General features: G+C 42.5%; 2 protein-coding genes across 3 annotated transcripts in view; one reads left to right on the forward strand and one right to left on the reverse strand.

The window, feature by feature from the left end:
• Positions 1-240: 240 nt before the first annotated feature.
• The window catches only part of LOC129757558 (bumetanide-sensitive sodium-(potassium)-chloride cotransporter), a 46,550-nt gene continuing 20,337 nt past the window's right edge, over positions 241-26,453 (reverse strand). For both annotated transcript variants that reach the window (XM_055754833.1, XM_055754834.1), the window contains 7 exons: positions 17,643-18,027; positions 17,047-17,579; positions 16,006-16,982; positions 15,645-15,946; positions 882-1,155; positions 540-813; positions 241-468 (listed from right to left, as the gene is read on the reverse strand). In XM_055754833.1, coding sequence (XP_055610808.1) covers positions 355-468; positions 540-813; positions 882-1,155; positions 15,645-15,946; positions 16,006-16,982; positions 17,047-17,579; positions 17,643-18,027 — 2,859 coding nt within the window. In that variant the 3' untranslated portion in view covers positions 241-354. The remainder of the gene's footprint in view (positions 469-539; positions 814-881; positions 1,156-15,644; positions 15,947-16,005; positions 16,983-17,046; positions 17,580-17,642; positions 18,028-26,453) is intronic.
• On the forward strand, positions 7,122-9,474 carry LOC129757562 (uncharacterized). The gene is made up of 2 exons (XM_055754837.1): positions 7,122-9,352; positions 9,413-9,474. Exon 1 carries the CDS (start codon positions 7,149-7,151, stop codon positions 9,102-9,104), a length of 1,956 nt encoding a protein of 651 aa, XP_055610812.1. The 5' UTR covers positions 7,122-7,148; the 3' UTR covers positions 9,105-9,352; positions 9,413-9,474.

Genomic DNA, 26,453 nt, shown 5'->3' on the forward strand with positions numbered 1-26,453 from the left:
GTAATCGGGAACTATTTTTGAGAAGAATAAAAATCAACACTCTACGTTCAAATAAAAGAGGAATCGGAAATTGAATAGTTGACTGTCTTGGCTGAAATTTACAAGACAATAAGAAGGAATAGGAAGAAAGGAAGCCTGATTAAAAAATGCATCTGAATCTTAGAAGGTAATAGAAAAATGTAATCTAACTTGATGGACGTTTCGGAGCTGTTAACGATTTAAAACGACACTAAAAAAGACAATGGTATAAAGCTATCGAAATCTTCATTCTACATAACTCTTAAAGTAAATAACGTCCGTTTTCTTGTTTAATACTGATTATGTCGTCGCAGTATTCTCTTTGCTTTGCTCGTCTTAAGAATAGAAGGTGAGAACCGAAGTCTGGTTACCTCGCACCAGAAGGAACGGTGGCATATCCTTGGTGAGCATTTCCAGCCAGGACATGTACAGCGGAGCCGACACGGTACCCTGTAATAAAAAGATAAGAAGATCAATTTCAAAGACAATCCCATCCAAATAACTTGTCAAAAGTGCCCTACCAATCTGGGCATCGGCATCGACATCACAATCAGGTTGGCGCTGTGGGAATGTTCCTGTAGCATCTCGCGCAGTCGCAGCTGCCGCTTGGTTTTCTCATGCAGGGCTGCCTGTTCCTCGGGGGTGACGCGTAGTGCCGTGGCGTCCGTTTCCGAAAAGTTCCGCAGCATCCAGTTGTGCATGTTGATGGTTTCCTGCTTCGGTGGATCCATCACCCCCTGCAGCATAGTCAGCGAGGCGTAATCGATCCGAAGCTTGGTCAGTAGGTTGGCCATACTGCGAATAGTTTTAACATTGTGTAAGTTTAATCAAGCGAACATTAATTGGGCACCATGCTTTCATACTTTTTTTCCTCGACCTCCAGCTCCATCTGTTGGTTGGTGAGGGCGAAGACGCGTATTTTGCATTGGGACCATTTCGATCGGATGGAAATGATGTGCGGTACCAGCATGGTGAGGCCTCCATCGTCGTACAACCACCAGACGTCGATCGTACCCTTCGGTTGTCGCCTTTGGAACACACTCAGCCGGTCCAGGATTTCCTTGGGAACGGTCGATCCACCCCGCGTTGAATACACAATGCTGTCCCGTTGGATGGTACGTCGACTTGGGAGGGGAACTGTTGGGAAGAAGGTATGGTAAAATAGTTTTATTTTTATTACTTTGGATCTTTCTAGAAGATTTTATTGAGAAATATTCTTTATTTGTTTGTGAGGTAAACTATCAAGTTAATCTCAATTATTTCAGTTTTATGAACTATCGAGTTTTATGATAACAAAGGAGCCCGCTGGATCACGAGCGATACAACAGCTTAATTTTGCGAAAACTGGCTCGTTAGTTCACCTTCAGCGAACCGGTGGCAAAATTAAAATTGCTGTTCGGTGCGTCTGTTTCCATCTTCCGTCGACGGTATAACTGCCTCCAGACATCCAAAGAGGACAGTAAGGACTATCTCGCCTACTCGTGCCGGGTGAACAAGTCCTGCGTCGACTGCAAACTATCAGAAGACCAGTTCAAAGTTCTGACGTTTGTTTACGGCCTCAAATACAAACAAGACGCCGAAATCAGGATCAGCGGACCTCACACTCCAGCAAAAAGTTGAGCAGTGCAATAACCTCGTCAACCTCAAGATGGACACTGTCATGGTGGAAAATCCGTCAGCTGTCAACTACGTTGCTCACAACCAGAAGCCCCGGCGTCTTTCAACCAGCGGCAATACCTCCCACGATCAGCCTAAAACACCGTACTTGGTCCTGTGGAGGAATGCACTTCAGCAAAGATTGCCGATGCCGCGATCACAAGTGCCGTGACTGCGGCCAGTAGGGTCATCGAGAGGGGTACTGCGCCAGGCGCCTGTTTTGCATCAAAACCATCATCAAGCGCCCCAAGCAAGCAACAGCCGAAGGTTCAAGCAGTTTCATGTCGGGCAAAATCAGCGTCCGGAGAACCTCTGGAACTCGTTTCGGAGCTACACTACAGAGCACCATCTGTTGCGTGCAAGAAAGCCCCTCGTAGCGATCATTCTCACGCGTATCGTACGCCTCCATCTGACAGAGCGATCCCTGGCGTATTTACTATTCTCTTTATTACATCTCTCAGTTATCTCTGTAGAAACTAAATTTGGAACTGAAACCACGTTGTAGAAACGAAAATTCCAGATTTGTTAAGCATAGAGTTGCGTAGTATTCTATTTGCGGAATATTTTGAATTTATTCGGAGACTAATTTGTAAGTAAATTAAAGTTGTTATCGAAATCCTGTAAACTATAATAAAATAACTCTTTGTAGCTTGAGCTTGAAACAACCAAAAAAGCGTTTTCTTGCTTTGAGAGCTTCGATTGAATTCCGACGAATAGAAACTCAAGAAATTACCGACGAGAGGTAATCGTTCATAATGGATAAACGGCAAACTCGGTCGCAGACGAAGATCACCAGAGAAGCATTGGAGTCTAACCTCAATCTCGGTGAACAAGCAGCTTCAACCACGGATACCTTTCAAGCGAGCATTATTGAACCGCATCGCGGACATGAAAGGGATTGCATCAGCTGTAACCGACGTAACGACGCCGAGAAGTACATGGTGGAATGCGTTCAATGCAAACGTTGGGAACATTTCTCGTGCGCGGGTGTTTCTGTCGAAACGGTTCGTGATATCGTTCATCGTTGTGTATTGTGTGTGCCTCGCATACCAGCACAACCTCCTAGTTCCGTTACGGATAAATCTACTACAGGTAGCTCACGTCGAGCTCGTTTAGCCCGTGATCTAGAACGTCTGGAGGAAGAGCGAAAATTGGCGGCTGAAACCGCCAAAGCTAATTTGGAAAGGGAAACGGCTTTCCTAGATAAGAAATATGAGCTATTAAAACTGCAAGACGAAGACGAAGAAAAACGTAGTGTTTGTAGTCGTCACAGTGGTAAATCGATCGATAATCGGACAGCCGATTGGGTCCGAATCCAAGCGGAATCAGCAGGAGCGACTGCTAGAAACCAGGAAGCAGGTCAGCCGTCTATAGTATCTGTCGTGGAATTTAACCAGCAGCAAAGCCCCGGATTAATTGGTGAACTCGATGCAGCACATACGTCGACTCCCTTGCCTAGACAAATACCAACAACTCAGTCTACTAATCGTGGTGTAAATCCGGTATCAATATCTCCGTTGGGTATAGCAGATTCGGAACTAGATCGCCCTTCCATTCAGCGAACTACAGGCAGTATTTCGATCAACCATAAAGACGACAGTGAATCGATAGAAACCACAAATACTTCGTTCAATGTCCCCGCTCAAAGTTCTAAAGTGGACATTCAATCTATGGTTGCCATGCTGGCCGAAGCCGAACGAATCACGAGACAAACAGGAACTGTACCTAAACCATTGGGAAAACCTTCTCTTAATCCTTGGAAAGCTGACGTGGAACATCAACGTGAATTAAGGCAACTCCAAGAACAACATGCCAAGGAAAATGACGTGAGGCGTAAACGGGAGATCGAACTTACCAACCAGTTGAAGCGTTTGGAAAATCAGCGTCTGGCTGACGTTCGCCACATGAAACAGGTCGAGGACCAGTTACATCGACAGTTGCAGTTATTAGAGCAGGAAAAGATTGAACAGAGTCTACGAGCAGCAGCAAAACTGGAGGAACGAGAAAGGGAGCTGAAATTTCTACGCCTATCCGAACAGCGTCGCGTTGCTCAAACCGTGGAACCCATCAAACCTACTTTCGAGTTTTCCAACGACGATGATGAACGTGTGCAGTACGCCAGTAGTTCTGGTGTAGAGCTCAACTGCGACATAGTAGGAAATTCTCGTATAGATGTAGGTAACCTCTGCCCTCCCCCGCTTAACATGCCATCGGTAAGTAACACATTCGTAGTCACTCCCCCTGTGCAAACTATAAACAAAATGCCCAATTTGAATTATGCTTACTGTCCAAGTACGCCAGCCGGTGGTCGAACATTATGCCCTAGCCCAACTGTTTTACCTATATTCTCCGGCCCAACAGTTGACCCGAGACGGTCGCATGCGTTTCCCAATGCTTCCGTTCCAGTAGACACAACATCGAATGCTTATTTTCATCACTCCGCTTCACGCACTACAGCGCAACAGTTATCTGCTCGACATTTATCCAAGGAATTGCCTATATTTTCGGGTGATCCTCTAGATTGGCCTCTCTTCATAAGCACTTATGAGCACTCTACTGAACTTTGTGGGTATTCAGATTCGGAGAACCTACTTCGCCTGCAGCATAGCTTGAAAGGTGAAGCTAAGAATTCCGTTAGTAGTTTCTTGATGCATCCCTCCACTGTACCTCAGCTCATCGAAACCTTACGCACTGTGTACGGCCGTCCGGAACAAATAATATATCAGATGTTGAATAAGGTTAGAGCAACGCCTGCACCGAAAGACGATCGTATGGATACTTTAGTAAGCTTCGGTTTGGTCGTGCAAAACATGTGCAGCCACATGACTGCTGTTGGTTTAGATCGTCATCTTTCGAACCCAATGTTGCTACAAGAGTTAGTCGATAAACTCCCTCCAAACGTTCTTCTCAAATGGGCACTTTATCAACGGGAAGTGCCGTACGTAGATCTTGGTGTGTTTGGTGAATTTATGAAGATAATCACATCTGCAGTAAGTGGCGTACTAGTATCCAAAGCTCCAGTGTCCAAAGAGCGCCAGCGCACAAAAGAGAAAGCTTTCGTAAACACACACTCCTCCGTACCTGACAACGTTTCGGCCACCCCATCCGAGTATGAAGAAGCGCACTCATCATCACGCGTATTTGAGAGGTCTGATGCAAGCAAATCGTGTGTATCCTGTGGGGCCAACAATCATCATATTGTAAGCTGTAATGTCTTCAAGAATCTTGATATCAACGATCGCTGGAACCTTGTGAAAGGGCGCAAACTATGTCGACTGTGCCTTTCCTCACATCGAAGATGGCCATGCAAGGGTCCTGCCTGCGGAGTTAACAATTGTTCGAAAAGGCATCATCGTCTTCTCCACTTTGAAGCGTCGTACTCAAATGGTTCTCACAGTGATCATTCCAATCCGAACATAGCTCCTACTGAAAATGCTACCGTCACTGTTCATCGTGAAATAACGTCTTCTACACTCTTCAGAATGCTTCCGGTTACACTATATGGCAAACTGGGTTCAGTAGATACCTTCGCATTTTTAGACGATGGTTCGTCTGTTACGTTGGTAGAGGAATCTTTGGCCAACGCACTTGGCGCCGATGGTTCCACAACTTCGCTATGTGTCCAGTGGACAGAAGGAATAAACAAAAACATACATGGGACCAGAATCGTAAGCTTAGAGATTTCTGAACGTGGGTCTCTCAAACGACACAAGCTATCAGCCGCCTATACTTTGGATCGTCTGGGCTTGCCGGAGCAAACGATCAAATTTGATGAATTAGTTGAACAGTTTAAGCATCTCGAGGGTCTTCCAGTTCAAAGTTTCAAGTCTGCTGTGCCGGGATTGTTGATTGGTCTAAACAATATTCATTTGCTGGCGTCGTTGAAGGTTAGAGAAGGAAGAACTGGAGATCCAATAGCCACTAAAACCCGTATTGGATGGGCAGTGTACGGTAGCCTACCAAATTCATCACTGGTTGAATCACATCGCCAAATGCATATTTGTGCGAAACAAGTCGACACAGACTTACATGAATTTGTAAAACGTTTTTTTTCGGTGGATAGCTTAGGAATAGCTGCGGCCCCGGAAGTTGAAATACCTGACGAGAAACGTGCCAAGCATATTCTCAAGACTACAACAAAGAAAAGATCAGACGGACATTATGAAGTAGCTTTACTTTGGAAGTACGATTACATCGAGTTGCCAGATTCACGACCAATGGCAGAAAAAAGATTGAAATGTTTAGAGCGCCGTCTTCAAAGAAATCCTGATCTTTATGCAAATGTTTGCCAACAAATAAACAACTATCAGCTAAAAGGCTACGCACATATCGCCACTGAAGAAGAGCAGAAACGTTTCGATATTCGGAGAACCTGGTATCTCCCCCTAGGCGTTGTGTTGAATCCCAAGAAGCCAGGAAAAGTCCGCTTAATATGGGACGCAGCCGCTAAAGTGGATGGGATATCCCTAAACACCATGCTCTTAACGGGTCCCGATCTTCTGAGCTCCCTGTTGGGTATACTTTTCCGCTACCGTGAACGAGAGGTTGCTATTTCGGGCGATATACGCGAGATGTTCCACCAGATGGTGGTCCGGGAAGAGGATCGCAGCGCTCAACTTTTCTTATGGAGAAATAACCCTAAGGAACCGATAAAAACGATGGTGATGGACGTAGCAATATTCGGGGCAACTTGCTCACCTACTCATTCGCAATACGTGAAAAATCTTAACGCTGCTGAGCATTCAACGCAATATCCCCGTGCGGCTGAGGCCATAATAGATTCACATTACATGGACGATTATCTCCAAAGTGTCCATACCGTTGAAGAAGCTGTCCAATTAGCGTCAGAAGTAACGGAAGTTCATTCAAAAGCTGGTTTCGACATAGTAAACTGGATGTCCAGTAATCCAAAAGTCTTAGCTGAAATTGGAGCCATTAATCCTTCGGCGGTTAAAAATCTTCGTTTTGATAAAGAATCGACAGGAGAACGACTCTTAGGCATGGTGTGGAAACCTGAAAGCGATGTTTTCAAGTTCGCTCTCAATTTTCGTGACGATGTGACAAAACTAGTAGACGACGGTTATATTCCCACAAAAAGACAAATTTTAAGCGTTGTCATGAGTATATACGATCCCCTTGGACTGGTTGCAACCTTTGTGATACACGGTAAGATCCTGATTCAGGATGTGTGGCGAACAAAAACTGGTTGGGACGAGAAGGTGCCTACAAATATTCAAGATCAATGGCGATTGTGGTTGGCTGTTCTTAGTAAATTAGAGGGAGTTCAGATTAATAGATGTTATTTTCCTGGCTACACCATCACTAGTTTGGACAATATTCAGCTCCACATTTTCGTAGATGCCAGTGAAAAAGCTTACGCGGCCGTGGCTTACTTCAGAATTGTAGATCGAGGAACAATCCGTTGCGCTTTAGTGTCATCCAAAACAAAAGTGGCACCATTGGAACTTCACTCTATGCCCCGTATGGAGTTGTTGGCTGCCGTCATTGGGGCACGTTTGAAGAAAACTATCATTCAAGAACATTCTCTGCACATAGCCAAAACATTCATGTGGAGCGACTCATCAACCGTACTCTCCTGGATCAGATCCGATGTCCGACGATATCGACAATATGTGGCCTTTCGAGTGAATGAAATCTTGAATTTGACGACTATCGACGAATGGAACTGGGTTCCAACTCGCTTGAATGTAGCAGACGAAGCAACTAAGTGGGGGAAGGGCCCTTCATTCAACTGTGACAGCCGTTGGTTCAACGCCCCTGAATATCTATACACACCGGAAGGAGAATGGCCTATTCAAGAACGTTTAGAACCTGTAAGTGAAGTGGTACAAGAGCTACGCCCGGCCTTTGTCAACACCCATGTTAAAAAGGAACCATTAATCGACCTTCATCGCTTTTCCAAATGGGAACGCCTTTTGAGAAGCATTGCTTACGTTCATTGTTTCCTCGAGTTCATTCCTCAGCGTAAACGACTTGGAACCCTACCAAAAACCAAGTTAACTAGCGAACATATCAAGAAAGCAGAACGCACTCTTTGGCGACTAGCTCAAATGGATGGATTTCCAGATGAAGTAGCTGTATTCAAACATAATCAACGAACAAGCATTTCCACGAAGTGGCCTTTAGATAAATCCAGTTCTATCTTCAACCTGAGCCCAATAATGGACGAACTCGAAGTAATCAGACAGGACGGTCGAATGCAAGCAGCGCGCTGGATGTCCCAAGATGCTAAGTACCCAATTATACTCCCAAGGAACCATCGCATCACTTACTTACTTATAGATTGGTATCACCGCCAATATCGACACGCCAACGAAGAGACAGTGGTGAACGAAATAAGGCAGAGGTTCCGTGTACCCAGGCTGAGAGTCCAACTGCAACTTACGAAGAAAGCTTGTATGTGGTGTCGTGTATACAAATCAACCCCAAAAGTTCCAAGAATGGGGCCGCTGCCACGAGTGCGTTTAACACCTTTAGTACGTCCCTTCACGTTCACAGGGATCGACTATTTCGGGCCTTACCTTATCAAAGTCGGCAGATCGGCAGTGAAACGATGGGCAGTTCTTTTCACATGCCTCACAGTTCGAGCCATACACTTGGAGGTAGCTGCGTCCCTTACTACTGATTCATGCAAGAAAGCCATCCGAAGATTTATAGCTAGAAGAGGAGCTCCAGAAGAAATTTATTCCGATCACGGGACGAACTTCCAGGGCGCCAGACGTGAATTAAGAGAGGAGATAAAAAAGCTGAATGAAGTTCTCGGTAGTACGTTTACGGATGCACGAACGCAGTGGTTTTTTATTCCCCCGGCAGCACCTCATATGGGAGGTTGCTGGGAGAGAATGGTTCGTTCGGTGAAAACAGCATTGGCAGCTATTCCTATAAATGATAAACTAGACGATGAGTCGCTAATGACATTCATGGCTGAGGCCGAGCACATGATCAATTCGAGGCCACTTACATTCATCCCAATCAGGACAGAGTGTGAAGAATCTCTAACGCCAAACCATTTTTTGATGTTGGGTTCAAAGGGCGTTAAGCAAGGTATTAAAGAACACGTTGAAATGGGCAAAGCACTTAGGGGGAGTTGGAACTTAATACAATCTACTTTACAAATTTTTTGGAAAAAATGGACCGTCAGTTACTTACCTACTATAACCAGGAGAACAAAATGGTTTGAAAATGTTCGTCCTATTCAACAAGGTGAATTAGTGGTTTTAGTAGATGAAAATATCCGTAACCGATGGCTAAGGGGTCGAGTTATGCAAACGTATCCTGGACCAGATGGCGTTGCTAGGCAAGCAGATATACTGACAAGCAAGGGAATTTTGAAGAATCGTCCGTTCACGAAACTTGCACTACTGGATGTTGGAGTACATGCCGCTGAACCAGAAATCCAGACGACATGAGGGGGAGGATGTTGCGTGCAAGAAAGCCCCTCGTAGCGATCATTCTCACGCGTATCGTACGCCTCCATCTGACAGAGCGATCCCTGGCGTATTTACTATTCTCTTTATTACATCTCTCAGTTATCTCTGTAGAAACTAAATTTGGAACTGAAACCACGTTGTAGAAACGAAAATTCCAGATTTGTTAAGCATAGAGTTGCGTAGTATTCTATTTGCGGAATATTTTGAATTTATTCGGAGACTAATTTGTAAGTAAATTAAAGTTGTTATCGAAATCCTGTAAACTATAATAAAATAACTCTTTGTAGCTTGAGCTTGAAACAACCAAAAAAGCGTTTTCTTGCTTTGAGAGCTTCGATTGAATTCCGACGAATACCATCAGAGAGGTTAAGTGTTTTGTATCAGTTGATAGACCAATTCGGCTTGTGGAACCAGCCGATCACATATTTCTGCAACCAAATCTCCAGTCAGCCCACTCAAGACGTTACCGATCTCCGGGCCCGTTTCCCCGACGTGACTCCACCAAGCCAGCCCAGGCTGACCAAAACGACCGGTGGCTTACAGCATGGTGAGCGTCGTGGAGGAAGAGCTAAACCGTTTGTCGTCGTGCGGAAGCCAAACGGGACGATCCGCATCTGCGCGGATTACTCTACTGAACGCTGCGCTAGAGCAAAATTGTTACCCGCTGCCCCAGCCCGAGGACATTTTACGAATATGGCCAACTGTCGATACTTCAGCCACATCGACCTGTCCGACGCCTACATCCAGGTGCCGGTCGTCGCGGCAAGCCAACCATTCCTTACCATCCACACACAAGGGTCTATGGGGTCATGCCCGCCGGTTCGACTGCACCACTGGTTATCTGGATGACATCCTGGTAGGGAGACGAACTCAAGAAGAGCACTGTCGCAACCTGCAACTTGTGCTCACTCGCCTGCAGGAATTCGGGTTCACTGTCCGGATTGAAAAAATGCAGCTTCATCTTGCGTCAGGTGAAATACTTGGGCAAAATCCTCGATGATGATGGAATCCGACCAGACCCGGAGAAGGTGGTTACCATTGACAACATGCCACCACCTCACGAGGTTCCAACGCTTCGGTCTTATCTGGATGCCATAAATTATTATGGCAAGTACGTGCGCACTCTTCGTTAGCCGATGGATGTTACAATTAAGTATTCCTTACATTTTGACGATACGATAAGAGCGCATTTTGCAAACATATTTTCTTATCCATTCCTCTCATAAAGATACGCACTGCACAAATATTGGAAATTTTCTCGGAGTGTAAAAAGCAAAAACACTGAAACAAAATACGACGAAGAAAAACGCATTCTTTGAGTGGACTTTGTTTAGCGTGTGAACAGCCGTCAATCAAAAATAACACGAGGAAGTTCGGAAACATGGCAACATTGCTTGACCATTCGTGTTTCCGGTAGGAAAGCGCCATCGGTCGGGAAAAGCCGTCGACGATTTTACCACGTTCTGGTCCCCGGAAAGCTGATGATAACCACCGCAAGAAAACCGCATCCTCACAAACTGTACTCCTCAGGCTCGCTCCACCGATTGGTCGATATCGGATTCTTCCGAGCAGGACGGCGAAAGACGTTGGGCTACAAATTAGCCAACACTGCCCCTCTACTAAGTCGTCATCAACTTTTAAATCATCCGGAAGCACGAGGGTTGCTTGGCGGATAGATATCCGAGCAAACCGGAAAGGTAATTAAAAACCCCGAGAGTTTGCTTACGACTAAAGTACGCATTTTTGCAGGCTTGCTAAAGCTATCGACCAACCCAGAAAAGAACCACAGACGCCCGGAAAATTGCCACCCAAAAAGGAAACAAAAATCAAAAGGATTCGAGAGCGTGAGTACCGTGAGTGTTACCGTCATGCCTCGGCTGACCGTTTTTTATCCAACAGGGCTACTTTACTTTGGCATCTACGATAAGCCTTTTTGCTTCTACGAGAAGCCTTCTTATTCTTCCACGACAACATTTGACCCTCAAGGGACAATTCTGTCCGGGTTACGCCAGCACAGCGCTTCTTATGGCACCATATAGCCAGCATCATCACTTGGTCAAGCGACCAGGATTTCCTTCCGCTAAATCCCCTAAATCGTTCATTTCGTCCCGTGGGATCCACCGCGTGTGTGTCAACGAGTGGTGCAATTGTCGTCGAGGCACTTATCCCCTTGTTTGGCCAGCAGATGACAAACGACCAGTGGTTACGCGAGAGCCCACGGAGTGGACGGATTCATCGAACAGCGAGGAAGTGCATGCGTCAGGTTTTGTGCAGGATTGTGGGTGAAATTGGTGCGAAAGGGTTCCGAGTAGCGAGCCACATCGCACGTGGACAAGCGGGAAGCGACATCAAATGCTGGTGCCATTGTGCTCCGAGCATCGAAAGCGGGATTATTGGTGCGCCAAGTAGCGACCAAAACCCATGTGTATCAACGGAAAGCATCATCGAGTCGTGGTGCCTGTGTGTTCCGAATATTGAGAGCTAGACGCGTGACAGGTGGCCAAGTAACGAGCCACATCGCACGTGCACCAGCGAGTAGCGGAATCGACGGTATGTGCTTGAAGACACTCAGCGCATGCGAGTCAAGGTGGTGGTCCGGATCTGCAGCAGGTGTATCGGCAAGAGGCCAGTCGCCCACGCATCGTAGGAGATCGGTGCAGAGCAAGGTGGGGCGCAAGCCTCAAGCGAAAGCCGAACAGCCAGGAAGCCGCCCAAAGCTAGCGAACAGGATGCCGGTGACGCTGAAATATGCACGTAAGTCGTTTTTTGTTACATGTGAGGGTGGGAGTGAGAATGGGTTTTAAAATTTAGCAACCCTTCAATAAAAGTTGCACAATTTATGTTTGCCAATACAATTTGATTTATTTGTGGCATCGATCCGCTATAATATGGATCAGCTGCTCAAAGCGGGCACCAAATTCGAGTGGTCAACAGCGTGAAATCATTCAGAATTCATTCGATCGCTTTCAAGAATTGCTACTGTGGTAGGCCACGACCTCCCGACCAATCAGAAGCCACTTGAATGTCACAGCATTCTATCATCACGCTAGGAGTACCTGCTGGTATAAATACCACCCCCTGTGTGAAAGCTCAGTCTTCCTACCAAACAGTTCCTCATCATTGGACAAAACATTTTGAAAAATTATAGGTGATTATAGTACTATCTGATGTAAGAACACCTCACATACACTATCAACTAAAGCTGAAAAGAGAAATCTGTATCACTTAAAAAAGATATATATGGAAAAAATCAACAAAGCACTGAATAAAGATAAATTTCAAGTAAAAAAAAAGCTCACACAGATAAAAAAATGTAACCTTACAATACAAGTGATTTTACATTTCTGCATCGTCGCTTGACAATTTTCGAAAAAGAGTATAGCAGCTCAACCATTTCTATGAAAATTACATGTCAAAGCACGCTTATTCCAGCACCGGTGTCAGTTTGTCAGTTTTGTTTTGTTTTCATTCCTGTTCGTTTCCCGTCCCGTGCTGCGTCGGCAAAAGATGTTAGTTTTTTTTTTTCAATCAAACCGTGGTTGCTGATTAAAGGTAAATCAATTTAAAAAATAACTGTGATTGACTTGATAATTTCACACTAATTGCTGTTCTTTACAGGAAATATTGATGCTGAATCGACAAAACCCAAAGCCCCAACCGTGCGACAATTTTCTGCTGTTTTATCGAACCAGCCGTCGAGCCGCTGTCGTCGGCGGAATCGGCAACGAAGATCAGTGCAAGTGTTGTTAATCAATCAGCAAGTTTGATTTAAACGTGAAATAAATTTTTCCCTGCATAAAAACGGTGATTTTTTTGATTTTGCGAAACCACTCCCTATCCAATAAGATTCGTGAGATGTGCTAAATAATGTAAATGTACAGTAAACAACAGCATTGAATGCTATCGGGAATTTACATGAAACGTGCAGTATTATCACTTGCAAATAGCCGATTCCTTTCTACCCATGCAGTTGCATGTAAATCTACGTGGATTTTTCTAACTGTGCAGTCTTACAGTTGTCGCACTTGCTTGAATAAACATATACTCTAGTTAAATCCCGATCAGAAGATGACCGACATGGATATTAAAAACGCTATCCACCGGCTCACCGATATCCTGGCCAACCAGCAGCAGCAGATCGCAGAACAACGCAGTTCCCCAGGCTGGAAGCGAGAAAATAATCGAGTCGCTGGCGACGGGAATTCAAGAAGAATCCAGGAAGAAACCAACCAACGAACATCATCCAAACATTCGGAAGATGAAAGGTCTGGTGCAGAAAGTGGACATTTCCAAGAGGCGCAAGTTTGCAGATGTTTATCTGAACGGTGTCAACGTCAAGCTCCAACAGGACTGTGCTTCTGACATCACCATCATCTCTACGCAAACTTGGAAAACCATCGGGAAACCAACAATCAACCAGACGAACATCGTTGCGACCAGTGCATCCGGAAATATGCTCGACGTTTTGGGTGAATTCAACGCACGAGTAACTATCCGGAACGTCTCAAAACGATCATGCATCTACGTCACCAACCATCCAGATCTGAACGTCCTTGGCATCGACCTCATCTATTCATTCAACCTTTGGTCGATTCCCTTCGATTCACTGGACCGGTCCACTTCGAACTTCCCTATGCTGAATATTAGACCCATCAGTGCTGTACAACCAACATTCTTCGCTGGGGATCAAGTCAAGGCGAAAATTCGACAAAAGAGTTCGGTCAAATGGATACCTGGTAGAATCATCGAACTTAAAAACGGAGGGAGGAACACCGTACTCCTGGACAACGGTCGACTCATCAGATCCCACACCAATCAACTGAAGGCCTGGTTCATCGAAACCAGGTTGTTGTACACATTTTGTACACATATTCGACGTGATATTTGACTTTCGCGAACCGCACGCGTTTTTTCCGTCCGCGAAAATTTTATCGAAATTATAGTTTTAAAGAGTTTTACTATAGTGAATCTAAAGTGTTTCAGTTATATTGATGCAGTGTAGTGATTTAGTGAAGATTTGTGATTTGGCGTAGTCAATTTTTGTGGAAAGTGTCTATAACTTGAAATGGGACGTTTTGGTCTTGATGACACCGCACGTGTTTTTTTATCTGTGATCTTATTAAACTGACTTTTCTAGTAGTAATTATTTGATAAATTGTTCGAAAAAGTGTTCAACGAGTAGCCGGAAGTCAACCGGAACATGGATTACCGGAAGTGACTTTAACGGGCTTGGGGGAGGATTAATTTTAAGCAAGTGGTTAAAATCGTTTTTTAAGCGAGACTGTAGTGCAATCTCACATGTGCATTTTGAATATGGTTTTTTAAGCAATTTATATGTTGTTCTGGGGTGGGAAAGTGAATTTCTCGGATCCGAAAACAGTTATAGCAAACTCGGCATGCTGCGATTAGATGATTTGAAGCACTGTGATTTTATAAGCAGCCTAAATATTAAGTATGCTTTCATTATACGGGTATATGCGTAAGTACAACAATGAAAAGGAATTGCGAATGGTAACAAGGTAAGATGTAAAACATGAGTAAAATATGTAAATATTATTTTTGATTATATTTTAAAATAGCTTAACTCTATTATGGGGCTTAGTGGGGGGATTGGACAGGACATCAAACTATCGGACGACTGATATACAATGGATTGTGGATTCAAGCCAGCCGGAGTATCTCGGCAAATTTGGAATCATGAGTAGGTTACTCATGTACCTTTTAAGGATTCTTTATTTGTTTCGAACAGTTGGAAGGGAGTAAGATGAGTCAAACCTGTCCCAAACCAGTGGTAACGGACCCCTTGGTAGTACTGCAATTATTGTTGATGAGTTAAACATGAACAGTATTTGAATGTGCGATCGAGACTTCCCGTACCGACTCGGGTCGAAAGACCTATCAGCCACTGGTGGGTTCTCATACATACATACATACATACATACATACATACATACATACATATTCGACGTGATATTTGATTAAACCAGAGTTCTGCTTAATAGGCGCATATAGCCCGCTCCTCCCCTACTCTAGTTTAGTCTTTGCCTGTTCACTCTTCTGGGAACACGACAGCTACAATCGCCGTTGCCTCTGACGCACTACAATCCCAAAATTGACAACGTGGTGGCGGCGGATGCGTCTTCGGTCGGGCCGGGAGCCCGCATTGCCCGCAAGTTCCCCGACGGGTCAGTCAAAGCGATCTGTCATGTGTCCCGTAACCTCACTCAAGCCGAAAGCAACTACAGTCGAGTCGAGAATTAGGGCTTGGTGCTGGTGTTCACCCAAACCCCATCCCCCCGTTTCCACGGCCATGGTGTAATATATGGCCAACTTTAGACTCAGAGATCTCCTTTCCGAGAGTCGAAGACAAAATTTTTCATAAGTAAACGATTATGGAATTATGACACCACAAGTATGAAGATTGATGGTTTGGTTGAAAACGAAAAAGGACGCAGTCAATGCAGTCTAATTTTCCTACCTGTATCGATCACCAAATCATCTAAGTAACTATTAACTCACCTTCACCGCTGGCCGACAGCGTCGTAGTATTACTGCTGTGCATCGAGTCCAGCTCCAGGTTGGAATCGACGTGCATCAGCTTCCGCGGCGGTTTCAGCCCATCGTTGCTGCTGATGGTCGAGATGGCCTGCTGCAGGCTGGCACTGCTCGAACCGGCGTTGCACATCATTTCACCACTGCGCTTCGGTTCCCCGGCCGGATCGGAAACGATCTCCGTTATGATTTCGGTGTTCAGTTGGGAGAAGTCCAAGCCGTTGGGCATCCGAAGAATGGCCAAGGCCATCCGACAGTCGAAGGCATCGCTGGAAGAATTAGGATTTTGTTGAAATGATGAGTTTTTTTAGTTGACTGTGAGACTTACTGTAGCACATTGTAGTAGGTGAGGAGATCCTTAACCGGGCAGGTCATCCAATCTGCCTTGTAGCCCAGTAGAACGATGTTGGGCGAGAGTTTTCCGACGCCGGAAGTTTGGATCAGCGCGTGAACGCTGTTCTCGATCGACAGTCCGTCGATGGGTTGATAGAAGCCACGGATTTTGCGGATTTCGAGAAATTTGGTACCAGCTTTGAGCAGTTCCTGTCGCTTGCGGTGGGAAAGGTGTTCGGTGATGATGTCACCGACGATCATTAGGGAATGATTCTTGGTGATGAGATGGGCGAGATCGATGAGGGGTGGTCGGTTCATGGGGTTTCCTGCGAGAACCAGAATCGATGGGTGATAGTTTTTCACGTGATCACTGATGTGTTGAAGCTTCAGGGTGGATGAAAGAGCGCTTTTGTAGGTTTGCTCTTGGGTACTGGAGCCCCAGTTGACGTCCGGATTACGGTAGACAACGACGAGGTATAGGATGAAGATGATCACTATGGTTACGATTGTGAAGATGTAGTCCAGTTGGAACATGATCACGATGCAAAGAATGGAGCCGAGTAAGCTGAGCCAAGGATGGTAGAACCGGAAGGTGGGTCGCCATCCTAGGGGTTTCACGGTGGCTGCGTGGAACGTGCAAAAGTTGATTAGGGCGTACGAGGCAAGGTAGAAGTTGGAGATCAACGGAGCGATTGTGTTGATGTTGGCGATTAGAACAAACAGGGCTGAGATGATCAGCACGAGAAAATAGCCACGATAGGGTTCACTATGTTTGCCGTATCCTTTGGAGAAAAAGATCAAACCGGGGTAGATGTGATCGATGCCGAGTGCCTGAATGATTCGAGGTACTGAAAGCAGGTTAGTCAAGGCCGTACTCAGGGTTGCTGCGAAACATCCGGCGTAGATAATGGCACTAGATAGAGACATCAACTGCATAGCTGTGTAGTCGTTATGTAAACCGTAGTCGCAGGTCTGAAACGATTGATAAAATTGATCATGAAGAGTACTGCACCCTAAACACAAATTTTTATCTTACTTGATTTGCACAAACAGGGAACGTTCCGTTCACCAGGTCCGTGATGTTTCCTGAAGCATCTCGAAGTGCAGCGCCTCCAGCAAAGAATACAAATGTCACGTAGGATATCGCAGTAATAAGAAGGGCCAATAATGTTCCCTTAGGGATTGCCGATGCTGGATCTTTCAGGTCTCCACAAATGTTAGCCCCGGCCTGGACTCCGGTAACGCTGGGGAAGAAGATGGCGAATACCGTGAAGAAATTCTGGACTGATCCTTCACTGTACCGATAGTCTGCCTGCATATTCTGTTGGAAAACATCCGTTGAAAATCCCACAAACCCGTGGGCCTTTTCGCTGTCATGGCTCGGCCCAATTACGACTCCGACCAAAAAGTTAAAAATAGCTATGACGATCGTAACCAGCAGGAAATTTTGGGCCTTGGCCTCCCATTCCATTCCAACGGCACAGATGATGACCATGACGACGATCGCCACTGTTCCGACAATCCGAACATCGTTGTCTCCGCCGTCGATGATCTTCGTTCCATATGATCCTGTAAACGATCGCTTGAATTAGACGAAACTTGGCTACATTACTAAGTCCTAGTATTCCTTACTCAATAGATCGTTCAGCGAGCTACAAAAACCGATCGTGTTCAGCGAAGCCTGCACGGAGTTGGCAAAGGCGAACACTATTCCAACGGAAGCTCCAAATTCCGGACCTAGGGATCGCGATATCAGGTAGTAGATGCCGCCGCCCTTGACCTGCCCATTGGTACAGATGGCCGACAGCGAGAGCGCTGTGATGATACACACCACGTACGAGATGCCGATGATGATCAGCGTCTGGATGATGCCGGCCTGCGATACGACCCAGCTGAGTCGCAAGAACAGCATAACACCCCAGATGTTGAGCAGACATGGAATGAGCACCCCCTCGATCCATCCCAGCTTGATGCTGTGGCCGTGGCTGTCCTGCTGGTCTTTCGATTCCAAGGTGGGCTGGAAGATAGATTGAAAACTGTTGAATCATACCTTCAAAACATAAAAAAAGATCGTTAAAAAAGTTGGAAGATTCATGAAAACAATCTCAGTTCTTTTAAGATAACATCTTAAATCAACTTAAACCATGGATGAGTCCTCAAATTTCTTCAGCCAAAGCCTAAGCAAACTGACGTCATCACGTACAGGTTGATGTACAGATGTAAGTTTACGATGTACAATAACAACCCCCGCTAAATAAGATTTGATTGTTATTATCAAACACGGTAGCGATATTGGTCACTTGAAGTGGATTGATGTAGCTACACCTACATACCTTCTTCATGTACATAGGTACTTGATAATTAACGATAATCAACCGACAACTTAAATCAGCTGTTTGTGCTTTGGAATCGTCATCGAAGATTTGTTTAGTTATTTGTAAGAAGCGCCCTTAGATAGCGCCTTTCTCCAGGACGGAAGTACTTGAACCATAACGTGGTATCTGTTCGTGATAAGGCGCATTGGTGCAAAACAAACATCTGGGCCAGAGCTCATCGATGTTAAACCAATGTCTCGTCACAAAATCTCCGAAGATGTCAAAAATCAAGCTTTCATAAATTATGTATTAAATATCCTGGTAAGAACGGGTAAAACTGGAATACCTTAGTTCACTTATTATGAAATGCAACTCACTGCAGTGAAAATTGGGTCTAAGAATTGTTTTCAAAGTCCTAAGAAAAGATTTGATTGTTGGCCTTCAATTTCAGTTAATGGCTGGCGCAAATTTTTTATTTTGAATTAAATTTACATTTTGAGGGAGCAGTTCAAGTAGGCGTTGCCTTGCAAGGACGTCAAATTTTTCGCTCCGTGAATTTTGTTTTCCAAAAGTGTGGTATTATAAAGGTAAACTGAACATCGTATCAAACTGATTCTAACCGCAAAGGTGAACATAATTGTGAAATACGCTGTAGCTAACGAATCCAGTGGATGTGCCGGAAGGATGCGAAAAGGGAAAAATCAGTTTCAATAGGTCCCATTTATCAATCCATCAGCATCCATGCTCCTGCCAATTGGTGAGATCAAATCTTGTTACAGTTTTTGCCATTTAAAAAAATGGCATTATTGTTATAAAAACCTATATATATGAAGCGTTTTTGTAAATAAACTTGAAGGCCGCAGATCTTGAAAATGTTTTTGCATGGTAAAGTTTTCAAAATGTGCTACAAGTGTCAAAATTCCTACCACTTTTTCCCAACACGAATGAACTTGCTCTCAGAGCTTGAAAAAGTTCCAAACCTGTGTCTCCTATATATTTTTTTTATTTTTTTCTCTTTATTGTAAGTTTTAAACTAAAAATAAGTTGCGACTGTTTTGGACTCTCAATTGTATGATTTTTTAAATAACGCAAAACTATGACTTTTTGTAGAAAAATATTTACCATCAACAAACACGTGTACTTTAGATTAAGTTTTGGATTTATCACCGCGATTGTTTGTTCTTCGAAATTATCGACGTTTTTCGGTGAGTTTTTATAATAATAAAACAGATTTACCAGTTGTCCATACGTTTCGAGCTACTCTGGCATTCGTTCCTCCTCAGTGGACACTAAAATTATATTTTACTTTTTTACATTAATCTTTAAATATAAATTTTTAATTTTAACTTACAATTTACTAGATTAAGGTTTTCAATCATCAACGAATTCAAAAGATGCCCTATATTTTATATAGAGCAACAGAAGAAAGTGAATAGCTAAATTTAACTTGTCGTTTTATAGTTACATTTTTTAAATTTTTGTAAGGAACTGCTTCAAATTATGATTGGTATAAGTTTTGAGCAATCTAAGAATCAAATAAATCCTGATATCAACCTTTTTTTCTTTTTTTTCGATTCTTAAATCACCAGAAAGTCCAATGGCTTCAAATAGCAGTTTATTAAATTTAAATAAAAAAAAAATCTGATTTAAAATTTTTAATTTAAATAGATTTACCCAATTTTTTTACTTCTGTTTGTTTTTTCTTCTTTTTATTTTTTCTACTCTATCTTTATTTTGCTTTTGTTCTCCTTTTTAATTTTTTCCACTTTTTATTTTTTTCTTCTTTTTAATTTTCTCCTTTTTCTTTTTTTTTTCTCTTCTCTTGACTTTTATTCTTCTCTTAATGTTTTTCTTCTTTTTATTTTTTTTCTTCTTTTTTTTCTTTTTTTTTAATTTCTTTTTCTTTTATTTTTTCTCCTATTTTTAAGTTTTTCGTCTCTCTTTTTTTTCATTTTACTTTTTGTATTCTTTTTATTTTTGTTTTATTCTTTTTTTGTCGCGTTTTATATTTTCTTCCTTTTATTATTTCTTCTTTTGATTATTTTTATTTTTCTTTATTTTTATTCCTTATTCTTTTTATATTTTTATTCGATTAATTATTTTTTCTTATTTTTTTCTCCTTTATTTTTTTTATTTTTTTTTCCTTTCTATATTTCTTTTTATTTATATTTTTAATTCTTTTTATATTTTTTTCTTCTACTCATATTTTCCCCTTTTTTTACATAATTTTTTCTTTTTTCTTTTTTTTTCTTATGTTATTTATTAGTTTTTTTTCCTTCTTTTTATATTTTTCTTATTTTAATATTTTGCTGCTTTACATATATAAATTTTTTTCTTTTTATATTTTTTCTTCTTTTTATATTTTTCTTCATATTTTTTCCTTCTTTTCATATATTTTTTGTTTATTATTTTTTCTTCTTTTTATATTATAATTTATAATTTTTATATTATAATTTATAATTTTTTTTAAATATTTTTCTCTTGATATATATTTTTTTCTTTTTATGTATATTCATTCACCTTTTATATTTTTTCTTCATTTAATATTTTTCTTCATTTAATATTTTTTCTTCTTTTCATATATTTTCTTATTTTTGTTTTTTTTCTTTTTATATTTTTTCCGCTTTTAATTTTTTCTCCTTTTCGTATTTTTCTTTTTTGTTTATTTTTTCTGCACTGTATAATTTTCTTCTTTTTATACTTTTTCCTGTTTTTGTTTTTTTTAAATATATTTTCTTCTTTTTAAATTTATTTCTAAATTTTGTCTTCTATTTATATATTTTTTTATTTTTTATTTTTCTTCTTTTTAGGTTTTTTCTTCTTTTTAATATTTTGAATTATTTTTATATTTTTTCTTCTTTTTATAAATTTTGATTCTACTTACATATGTTTTCCCCTTCTTTTTACATTTTTAAAAATTTTCTTCGTTTCATATTATTTAATTTTTATTTTGTGTTTTTACTTTATTTTCTTATACTTCTCTTCTTTTATATATTTTCTTTTTTTTATATTTATTTTGTTTAAATTTTGTATTTTTTTTTAAATATTTTTTCCTCTTTTAATTTGTTCTTATTTTGATAATTTTTCTTTTATTATATAATTTATATATATTTTTAATCCTTTTTATATTTTTTCTTCCTTCTATGCATTTTAATTCTACTTATAGTTCCCTTCTTCTTACATTTATTTTTTTTATTTTTCTTCTTTCTATATTTTTTATTTGTTTTTGTTTTTTCTCGTGTTTTTATTTTTCCTTCTTGCTATACATTTTTTTTTCATTTTATATTTTTGCTCTTCATTTATATTTTCTTCTTTTATATTTATTCTTCTTTTTATCTTTTTTATTATTATATTTTTTCTTTTAATATTTTTTCTTATATGTATACATTTGCTTTTTTTTTATATATTTTCTTCTTTTATATTTTTACCTTTTTTTATATCTTTTTTTTCTTTTTTATTTCTTCTTCTCGTGTTATATTATTTAGTTATTTTCTTTTTTTTTTCTTCTTTTTTTCTTCTTTTTATAATTTTTTTTTATTTATATATATTTTCTTTCTTTTATATTTATTCTTTTTTTATATTTCTTCTTTTCATTTTTTTTGTTTTCATATTTTTTTCTATTTATATATATTTTTTATTCTTTTTGAACAGAATTTGTGAAAGGTTTGGCCAAATTTTGTAGAATGATATTCTGATTTTGTCCGGAATTATTCATATTTTTTTGGAAAATAAAACGGAAAATTCAGATTGCTTCATCAAAGTTTTAAATTTCGACGCCTTAAAATGAAATGTTTAAGCTACATGTTTATTACCAAACCTAAAATCAATACTTTTCCAAATAATGTTAAGAAAAGTAACACGAATCATCGTTACAGAAGTCAAATATCTCTAGTTTATAGTTAGTGTAAAATTTCTATAATTATTTTTTGTTAAATGTCAAACGTAAAAAATTGAACCATCCTAGTGTAAGAAATAGCATAGCAGTGAGTTACCGGATGAATTGTTTTGAAACGGTAACTCACCAACCAGCTGATACAACAACAACAACAAGTCAGCATAAACCAGTCTGAAATAAATCTCGAAGTGGCAACATCAGCTCCGTACTACGTGTTGTTTTGTACCGTCGGTCGAGTTGTAGAAGTAATAAAGTGGTGTTTTATTTGTAAATCGGTCGTCTATTTTGTGTTTCTAAACGCATCCGAAAACCTGATCAGCGTTTATTGTGCCGTGAATTGCGTGTGGACTAAAACAATCGAGTGCAACAATTCTTTCCTCCCGACCCGTCGGCAGTGGAGAAGCTGCGAGCCAACCAACCATCAGCGCTAATCGATTGACCGACCCGAGGTGCACCCGCTGCTGTTGCTGTTGATTGCTGCGGAAGCAGCAAATGGTAAAGCCTCCGATCTAATTGAACCCGGTAAGCTACCCCCTGAATCCTCAACATTGGTCCTTCGGCCGGATCGGAGGAATTCCCCACACGGAAGGTAGCGGTGAGTACACCATTTTCCTTATTCGACGCGCTGGCTGCATCAAGTTGAGCCATTTTGCTTGCCTTTTGTACTGCTGTACATTGTTCAACGAGCCAAGAAAGCGCAGCGTGAAAGTGAAGCCAAGCCAACAGCACAAAGCCGCCAACAGCTATTTGTTCTGATCTGCTGCTATGCTTATGTTTTACACCGGTCAGCAAAAATTGGGAAAGTGTATTTGATTGATTTTTTGGCTAAAAAGTTTTGGACTTGGAATTTTATTGGCGAATTCAGTCCTGAGGCTAATATTGGCAATTTTGGATAAAAAATATATGCGATTGGGTGTGAGTGGGTGGCAGTCTTCGCGAAAGAATTGTGTGTCGCGTCGGGAAGGATTTTTTCGTCGATTTTAACACACAATTCTCGGTTCCGTTTCGTTTTAAGTTTGATACACCGCGACGGGAAGGATAGAATCGTACGATTTGTATCATTCTTCGTCGTGTAGAAGTGTAAATCCGCGACGGGAAGGATTTATTCGTTCGATTGATCTACACTTCCGCCGTCGTGTTAAAAACCAGTACATCGGTTCGGGAAGGATTTCGTTTTCGTTTTTTGTGCTGTGTTTTCGTTATCGTACAGTGGTGGTAGCAAGTGTCTGTGTATTTCAACATGCCGAAAACCAAGTCAGACGAAAGAGTGGAGGATGCCATCATTCGTCGCAAGGCCATCCTGACAAATCTATCGGATGTTGAAAGGTTTACGAGAGAGTTCAACGTAGATCGTGATGCTGGGCGCCTTCAAGTTCGACAAGATCTAGTTGATCGGATTTACGACCAATTTCAAAAGGCGCAAACCGTCATCGAGAAGTGGGATGGGCCAGACCGGCTCGAAATGCGTTTGGCTGAGAGATCGACCATCGAGGAAAGGTTTTGTGAGGTGAAAGCATTCCTGTTGAACAACATCCCGGAAAGGTTGAGCAGTTCTACATCAATCGAGCCGACTGTTCCAGCCAGCACAGCTATGTTTCACCTACGCCTGCCCAAAATTGATTTGCCGAGGTTCGATGGTGATTTTTCGCGATGGTTGTCGTTCCGAGACACGTTCAAGTCCATGGTGCACTCGAACCCAGATGTTCCAGCGGTTGCAAAGCTGCAGTACCTGCTTCAGAGTTTGGAAGGCGAAGCCAAGAAACCTTTCGAGTCCGTGAACGTTGAGGCTGACAACTATCTTATAACTTGGGACGCGCTGATGAAGCGGTATGATAACCAGCGGTACCTGAAACGACAGCTCTTCAGGGCTATGTACGACCTCCAACCTTTGAGGAAAGAATCTTCGAAGGATCTCCATGCATTGACGGATGACTTTGATCGCCATGTGAAGGCCATGGCTAAACTGGGTGAGCCGGTAGGTTACTGGGATACTCCGCTAGTGAATCTACTGTGCTACAAGCTGGATCCAACGACACTTCGAGCCTGGGAGGAGAAAACAAGCGAATTGAGAGACATCACGTATCAAGAGCTGATCGATTTCCTTTATTCTCGAGCAATGATGCTGAAGACGATCGTTTCAGAAGAGCAGCGCAACCTGCAAACGATTCCAGCGAGGATGACGGGATCCCAACCGAAGAAGGCGTTCCGATTAGTGGCCAATCCTGTTGCGTCTGATCCAAAACCCGATTTACCCGTGTGCGTAGTGTGTTCTGAACGACACCATCTGTTTCGCTGTAGAAAATTCGCCAGTTTCTCTCCCATCAACCGTCGTCAAGTTGTTACATCCCATCGATTGTGTTGGAATTGTTTTAATTCCGGCCATTTATCACGATCCTGTCCCTCCCGACACACTTGCCGTTTCTGCAATGGAAAGCATCATTCTCTCCTCCACGATGCAATCAAGACCACCAACTTCAATTCGCTACCGAAACCAACTTCTTTTGTGTCGAATCCGCCACTCCCAGCCCCGCAGCGCAGTACCGCTCCTCCAGATTCAGATCCGCAACCATCTTCTTCGAGCCAACAAGTTTGTATGACTGTACAGGCAACGAACAGTACAGTTTTGTTAGAAACAGTAATGCTTTTGGTGGTTGACAGTACAGGGAAGGAAATTCCGGCGCGAGCGCTGCTTGATTCCGCTAGCATGTGCAGCTTTATGACGAAGAAGTTGGCCAACACTCTCGATCTCCGCCGTTCTACCGTTGACATAGCTGTATCAGGGATTGGTGAGTCATCCAAGCAGATCAAGCGCCAGTTAACTGCAAAGATTCGCTCAACCGTAACCAAGTACGCAACGGAGTTAGATTTTCTTATCCTTAAAAGGCCAACAGTCTGCCTACCGACTGTGAAAATTGATGTTTCTGCTTGGAAAATACCTGATGTCGACCTGGCTGATCCACTCTTCTTTATTCCTGCGGACATTGACCTCATCGTTGGCGGAGAAGTGTACCACGAACTTCACGGCGGCAGCAAGATTTCCCTCGGCAATGAGATGCCGACTTTAGTGGAGACTGTTTTTGGATGGGCTGTATCCGGATCGGCTCCGATAAATTCCTCCGTAACACCCCGGTTATGCCATCTTACGACCATCGATCGAGACCTAGAACAATCCATCGAAAGGTTCTGGGAACTCGAATCTTTGTTGCCGTCCCAAGCTCTGTCAGCTGAAGAAATCAAGTGTGAAAAAGTGTTCAGTGCTACCACCACTCGCGATTCGTCCGGTCGTTTCGTAGTTAGATTGCCACTCACTAGTGACCCCCTGGTACGTGTTGGTGAATCAAGATCCATCGCCGAGCGCCGCTTCCAAAGTCTAGAGAGGAGACTTAAGCGAGATCCTGCCACTCGAGAAGCCTACGTTTGTTTCATGGCCGACTACGAACGTTTGGGCCATATGATTAAGTTGACTGATCCAGTAGACGACTCTGTCCCCCACTGCTATCTACCACATCATCCAGTCTTCAAGGAGTCAAGCACAAGCACCAAAGTCCGTGTTGTTTTTGACGCTTCGTGCAAGACATCAACCGGTTACTCCATCAACGATATGCAGTTGGTGGGACCTACTATCCAGGACGATCTACTGTCGATCATTATGCGCTTCCGAACCCACCCAATCGCACTCGTAGCCGACATTGAAAAGATGTACCGCCAAATACAACTGCACCTAGACGACTGTACGTACCAACGCATTCTCTGGCGCCAAAGTCCTGAAGAGCCTCTCGCAACGTTTGAGCTGCAGACTGTGACGTACGGTTTCGCTTCAGCACCATTTTTGGCCACGCGCGCTTTACAACGTCTCGCTGAGGATGAAGTCAGTCGTTTTCCAGTTGCCACCCCAGTTTTCAAGAACGACTTCTACGTTGACGACTGTTTGACTGGTGCCGAAGATGTCGAATCCGCCGTTCAACTCCGCCGAGAAGCATCCGCTCTAGCTGCTTCTGCCGGTTTACCACTCAAGAAATGGGCATCCAATGTTCCTGAAGCGCTTCGAGGTATTCCTCCAGAAGATTTAGCCGTATCCGCAATCCACAGCCTGCAGGACGATCAGGCTGTCTCTACGCTCGGACTTGTTTGGGAAACAAGGTCTGACGTTCTACGTTTTCGAGTCCAATTGCCCCTGCCAGCTCCAGTTCTCACAAAGCGCAAGATAATGTCGTACATCGCCCAGATCTTCGA

The sequence above is a fragment of the Uranotaenia lowii genome, chromosome 3 (assembly GCF_029784155.1).
Source record: "Uranotaenia lowii strain MFRU-FL chromosome 3, ASM2978415v1, whole genome shotgun sequence".
NCBI lineage: Eukaryota > Metazoa > Arthropoda > Insecta > Diptera > Culicidae > Uranotaenia > Uranotaenia lowii.